Here is a 6,792-nt window from a genome sequence, read left to right as displayed (position 1 = left end):
ATACATATATACAGACATATATACATATATGTATATATTTATACATATATGTATAAATACATATATACAGACATATATACATATACATTTATGTATATATTTATACATATATGTATAAATACATATATATATGCTAAATATGGAGTTGTACTTTTGTAATACTTTTCTTGACATTTGTCCACATTAATAATTCCAAGTCTCAAAGAAAAACCTGTTTTTTTTTAGTTTTTCTGTTTCAGCAATATACAGAAAATAAAGTATTTTTGTCGCATACATGAACGTTTATCAACACTGATTAATCGTGATTAATCGTGATAAATCCACAGCTGCCCTATGATTAATCAAACGAAAAATTCGACAGCCTTAAAATCACTGCCTCAGTCCAATGTCTCCGATCCAAAAATGGAAATCTCACACACGCGCACGCAGACACTTGTGATATAAAAAAAATCGTGGGGGGAACTTGGTTTCGTGGACAATAAATAAACACTTCTCTGATAATCTCACAGGAATCAAAATATCCCGTCCACGTCATGTCAAGACATGAGAACATTCCACAGAGTTCCAAACTTCCATAATAAAGTCTTTAATGAGAAGGAGAAGAAAGTCTGCTCCACACAGACACACACTCACATCAGAAACTATTTCATTAGTTACTAATGTGAATAGTACAACAGTACAAGGAGGAGGAAGAGGAGGAGGAAGAGGAGGAGGAGGAGGCTCTGTGGTAGAGTTAAAGGAGAGTCCAAATGGTTCTGAGTAAATAGTCTGGGTGATAATCCCGGTGCAGATGCTCAGACAGCACAGTGTGCATAAAAGCAAGACAGGAAGAGACATCCAATCTCCCCAGACATTAAACTGGCGACAGAAAACAACCAGTGCTCTGCTTCGCTTTGCAATGACCAGTGTTTGGTTTCGGGAAAGACCCGACCACTCTGCTGATTCTGGATGCCGACACACGGACGAGTCAGTATCCAGGCAAAGATTCATACAAGGAAGCATCCAGTTTTGGAGATGGTCGTTTATGGCGCTGCACCGTTTTGGAGATGGTCGTTTATGGCGCTGAACCGGGAAGTTCAGGGACTCACTCACCGCGAATAAACCGGTGGAGATGTCACTTTGTGAACTTTGTCGTTCGCACGTGTTCGACGTTTGACCGTTCGGGGGAGAGAAAGAAACCCGGTGCTGCTGTTGTTTCTGACGTCTGAGAATGAGAGTGCTCGTGTCTTTGTTGGTCTGCGTGTGTGCGTGTGCATAAGGGAGGAGGCTGCAGACAGACAGGCTCTAGGGGATTAGAGAACAGGACAGGGCACCATAACTCATTGAGCTGATCACTGGCTACAGGCAGGCAGACAGGCTGGGTTAAACAGCAGGCTGATAGGAATCTGCCACCGGCAACATCACAAAGAGCATTTATCTGCGAGGGAAACCCAGCCCACTTCACACACTCAAACAAACACACACAAACACACAAACTTCACTTTCAGGTCACGGCGCTCGTGTCTGCGGGTCAAAACTTTCTTTTCAGAGACGTCAGTGACGTTAGGGGAAAAAGAAAGGGGGGGGGGACGACAGACTGGTTTGATTGCATTACAACGACCGACTAGAACCTTTCAGCTCCACGGCTGAGCTTCAGTAACAATGAATCCACGGTGATGATATGAGTGACATAAAAGGGCGACAGGTATTTTTCTCACACTCATTTAAATCAGGCCATATGTCATGTAATAATCTCTGTATTTGATCTGCTCATATCAGTTTAACACAAAGGCTGCAACATGTAACATGAGGGTCAAAGGTCATGTTGAAGTAAAACAATCCTAATCAAATTAAAATGAGGCCTAGGATCAGGAACAAACTTCCAGATGTCGGCTTCACATGAGTTCATGTTTTTTTTTTGTTGTTGTTGTTGGCTCCAAAAAAGTATGTGCAGATTTATTTTCTGTTGTTATGTAGTACTGATACTACAGTAGCTAGTAGCTTAGCATGAATGGCTAATGTATATAACCAATAATAAGTCAAGTGCTTCTCTTCTGTCACAAAGGAACGACGACTGAGGAGTGGAACTGTGGTCCTGTCACTATAATATGTGTCAAATTACAGTTTTATTGGAATTTGATTTTTTATTCTATTTCTATTTTCATAAAACATATTTTGTTGGCTTAATCCATCCATCCATCCATCCATCCATTTTCATCCACTTATCCGTTACCGGGTCACGGGGGCAGCAGTTACCACCCAAATCACACTGCACCGTACCAACCCCCCCTAAACCTTCCTGCAGGTGGTGAGTCCACTGGAAGGTACCAACCGCCCTAACTGGGATTTGAACTTGCCCAGGAGGTGAACCCTGGGGTTCCACACCAATAACAGAGACATTGCCTCTGGGCCAAAGCGCCACACAATAGCTTAATGTTAATTATTTCTATACGTGAAAGATGAAACATGCAGTTTGACTTGACACCTGGTATTTCTGTTCCCAGAAGTAAAAGCTCTGTAAATGTTTTTAGCCTTCATCTTTTTTTTTTTACCATATTTCACCTAAAAGAAAGACCAAGCTCACACCCCAATTTAAATCAGTCAGTATGAAAATACCCTAATGTGGCTCGTCCTCCATCACTGTTGCAGAGATCAGGTTGTATGGACCAGATGTCAAAAGGTCAAGCTGTATATTTCCTAATAATGGAGCACTTATTTTTGAAAGTCAGTTATTATTTCCTACCACTTCACTGCTAGACACAACACAATGAGTAGAATGTTCAGTAGTGTCTTCTGGTGTGTGTTTGTGTGTTTGTTCGTACGAGTGTTTGTTTTTTCTCTTACTTGCCACCCCAGACGCCAGACCGTAAAGGAGGCCGCTTTCAGCTTTGGGTTCAAAGATGTGTGTGGCTGGAGGAGGACACTTCTCCTGTCTGATGAAGTTATAGAGCAGAGTCTTCACCAGTCGACTGGTTAAAGACAAACTGAGGGAAGGAAAGAAGAGAGCAGAGAGAAAGGAGGTTAAGAAGACAATCCTCAACCTACTTCACTGGACAACATGAACGGGATCCGACCACAGGGGCAGAGGTTTACTGGCCTCGGAACTGGAGCATAAAATAATTACGATATAATAATTTGAATTTTCCTTCAACATTAAAACAGAGTTACCCAAATGAAACCCAATGAAGAACAATTACACATTTGGTTTGGAGCAGATTTTCTTCAGATGAGTGGTCGTTTATCTGCTCACATTTGCCTCTTGTGCTGTGACTGACTTAGGAGTCAATATAATCTAAAAATATATATTTAAAAAGTTCTCGTTTCATCAGTCGGGCGCATGGCATTAAAACAATTTTCATACAGGAACTAATAGGCTAATGGATTGGACGAATATGTCGTCACACGGCGCTGTACACGGAAGACGACTTTGTTTACATTCACAGTTTATTCACCAAACATTGGATTGCGCTACATTCACTTTCTTTCGTTTGTGTTGTTTTTTGGGAACTGTTTGTCCTTCATTATGGCTGCTAGGCATAAGTCTGAGTCATCTGATGTTTTAATGTCCGAGATCATTGTTTCCCAAAGACTGGGTCGCGACCCTCAGGTGGGTCGCAAGAGATTTTTTGGGGTTGCTGTGTTAGCATAGTGCCATGTCTAGTAAAAACATCATCTAAGTGTTTTTTTTCCAGTGCCATGTCTAGTAAAAACATCATCTTTAAGTGTTTTTTTTCCCTTTGGTTTCACTCCACATTAGCAGCTCACAGATGTGTACGGGTGGGTGAATCTAAAAGCACAGAGGAACCAGAGTGAACCCAGCGAAAAACAAGCTCGACTAACAGTGTGATGGTTGGTCTGGGGAGCGTCAACAATAATGGGGTGTCTGTGGTAAAAACTCATCAACAGACGATGAATGACCCAGTTATTTAGCACAAGGGAGGGACTTGGAAAAACAGTTTCAGTAGTTTTAATCATTCCTTCCATCTTGGTATTTTGATTAATATGGGATTAAGGGGGCGAGTTAGCCATGTTGTTTGAACAGTTGGCGTTACTGTTTGGTGAGTGATAATGAGGCTCTCGGTGGACTGAGAGCCTCTGCCTTCCTACCATCTGCCCTTCATGATGTGCTGGTAGATTTTGCCATCTCGGAGGATTTCTTTCTGGAAGAGTTGGTAGGAGAAGAAAACCAGGAGGGTGGTCACCGCTTCAAAGAGGATGCTGTAGGTGATGTCTCTACAGGAAACAGATACAGGACGGATGATGAAAACACTCTGGACCAGCTCTCACACACATCAATCAATCAATCAGTTCTTCCTGACATGGGGTTCTCTGACAGACAGGATACAAAAAGTTACATAAGTCAAATTTAGATTTAAGATTAGGAACGCCACAAACAAAAAGTACAAAAATACAATTATGGAATATATTTAAATATGTATAAGAACCTTACTATGACAACGTTGACATTATCAACGTTGTCGGTTTGAAAAAACAAATGGTTTGGATCCGAGTTCCACATTAATAAGGCAAATTTGTGTTGTAGTTTTTCTGCCATCAACACATTACTGCGGTGTCAATTGTTTGCTTCCAATTCCCCCCTCTAGTGGAAGCCCACGGGATCGTACAACACAAAGTATGAGAGTCAAAAAAGTCGCGTTAAAGGTACTTTTTATTTACTGGCTATAATCCCGTTAACCTCGCCGACCTCATTGTTACAGATGCGTGCATTAACGTCATTAACCATGTAGAAAAGGATAAGACAGACTGTCAGACTGAATGAAAGTCATTTATAAAAATGTTCAGGTACTAAAAATCATAACCTTCCATTCCCTGTTTCTCTTCATGTCCTACTGTGAGATTTCGAGACTAACAAAAGGATTCATTTGACTTAGTTCTTTAATTGTTATTGTTAATGTTCATCCCTGTTTACGTCTTCCTGTTGCTCATCGTAGAGTCAGTTCTCAGAGTCCGAATGCCTCGTAATGACTCTCAGGTTTTTTTGGTTTGTAAACCAAGAAACAGAGAACAATCAGAGCACACAGAGAGAACCGCAGATACAGATTCACCAAACAGTTTTTCATTAACTTCACAATGGAAAACATCCCAGACCCGTTAACAACAAACAAACCAGACGGCAAAAGAGAAAATATCTAAGTAATAGACGAAATGAAAAGCAGCAGAAAAGTCAGTGAGGACCATTGTTCCCAGAGATCCACAGGACAACCATCAGGTCACTGTCATGACTGTGTAAATGTCTTGTTTCTTTGAAGACCAATCTCTACCATATGAGGTGTGTATTTGTCAAAACACTTACAGCAGGGGGACTTCAACGATCAGGTGGACGAGGTTGGACAACAGCTCCTCCAGAAGGTCTTCTTTACCTGTGTGCACATATAAGAGTCAGTCACAGCAACGCCTGGTCATAATGACAAGTGTAACTGTAGACTCTGAAAAATACTGCTTAATATTTACTTCAAATTCAAAGCTTTTAAGAATGTTCAAAGTCATTTCAGTATCTTAGTGGAATTAGCAAACTGAAAGCTTGATCTAGTCCAGGCAAATTCACCGGACTCTTTTTAAGGCCAAACTCTGACGTTGAGTCAGCGGATGCAAATTTGGACTTTTATGAAAAGAGTCTCTCAGAGAGGCCTGATCCAGGTCAGTAGCCAGGGGCACTGCTAAATTAAAATTTTTAATTTCTTCTCTCTCTTTAGGTAGGAACTTAAGTGTTACACATTTGACCCTGGTGGCTACAACTTAATGACTCGCACCTCACGAGCGCTCCAATGGGACGCAAGTACTTTTTTGACACTAATAAGGTTTCTAAGCAGATGCTGGGAATTCTGTGTAAAGTGACATGAAGCTCTTTCACCACATCTAAATAATAATGACAGTAAGTCTGTGTAAAAATGTTCAAATGTGTCTCTGTTTCTTTTCTCTAGCTCCATATAAAAAAAGCTCACCTCCACAGGAGCCTGGTGCCCTCTCCTGGTAGGTAAACTGCTGGTGCAGCTCCTCCTCACCCATCTGCCAGATGAACACCTTAAGCAGGCAGCGAATCATGAACAGTGCATTGTGGGCTTGCCAGATGAACAGCTGACTGTTGAGGAAAGAGAAAACAAAAAGGTTTGAGAGGAAACACAAAAAAAACAAAAAGAAAATCAGGAAGAATATCCACAGTGGAGAGAAACGACTACAGGTTCAGTTCATTCATGTACTCACTACAGAGAAACCTGACCTTGTACTGGGTACACATTCAGATATTTATTGTTTATTCGCTTCAGATTGACACTTAAAAACGGACTTGATTACGTCCTTGATTTACCTGGAATGGAAACTAGCCGTGGTAAAATGTGTTACATATTCTGCATTCATGCGGTGTCAAAAAAGTGACCATGAGTTTAAAATATGATTCTAATCCTCTACCAAAAACAGTTTTAAAAAATTTGAGAAAAATTAAATTTAAAATAGATGGTTCTATAGTGTAGCGGTTAGCACGCCTGCCTTAAAGGCAGAGAGCAGAGAGTCCTGGGTTCGATTCCCAGAGGAACCACATGCTTGATAATGTTAATCCTCCTTTGTAAGTCACTTTGGATAAAAGCATCTGCAAAATACATTGATACATAGTTGTAGGGGCAGCGTTGGCATGGCTCTGAGCACGACAGCGTCCCCACACACTGCTCCCCGGGCGCATAAAGCTCAATGGTGATGGATTAATAACAGAGGTCACATTTGGTTGTGTGCTGTGTTACAATAACTAAATAATTCACTTTCTAAATATAAAATTAAATGTAAAATTTCACTTGTATGACT

The 6,792-nt window shown here is 40.9% G+C and overlaps 1 protein-coding gene and 1 non-coding gene across 6 annotated transcripts in view; one reads left to right on the top strand and one right to left on the bottom strand.

Annotated features, from left to right (window-relative positions):
* dym (dymeclin) overlaps positions 1-6,792 on the bottom strand; it is a 43,872-nt gene that overhangs the window by 34,123 nt on the left and 2,957 nt on the right. For all 5 annotated transcript variants that reach the window (XM_025062857.1, XM_025062856.1, XM_025062858.1 and 2 more), the window contains exons 5-8: positions 5,943-6,079; positions 5,294-5,360; positions 4,087-4,212; positions 2,824-2,963 (exon numbers count right to left, since the gene is read on the bottom strand). In XM_025062857.1, coding sequence (XP_024918625.1) covers positions 2,824-2,963; positions 4,087-4,212; positions 5,294-5,360; positions 5,943-6,079 — 470 coding nt within the window. The remainder of the gene's footprint in view (positions 1-2,823; positions 2,964-4,086; positions 4,213-5,293; positions 5,361-5,942; positions 6,080-6,792) is intronic.
* Positions 6,453-6,532, top strand: trnal-uaa (transfer RNA leucine (anticodon UAA)). The gene is given in 2 exon segments: positions 6,453-6,489; positions 6,497-6,532. It is a non-coding gene; the product is annotated as a tRNA-Leu (tRNA).

The sequence above is a fragment of the Cynoglossus semilaevis genome, chromosome 14 (genome assembly GCF_000523025.1).
Source record: "Cynoglossus semilaevis isolate Cse_v1.0 chromosome 14, Cse_v1.0, whole genome shotgun sequence".
In the NCBI taxonomy this organism is placed as follows: domain Eukaryota; kingdom Metazoa; phylum Chordata; class Actinopteri; order Pleuronectiformes; family Cynoglossidae; genus Cynoglossus; species Cynoglossus semilaevis.
Note: the sequence above shows the minus strand (reverse complement) of the source record. Positions and strands in the feature narration are given on the sequence as shown.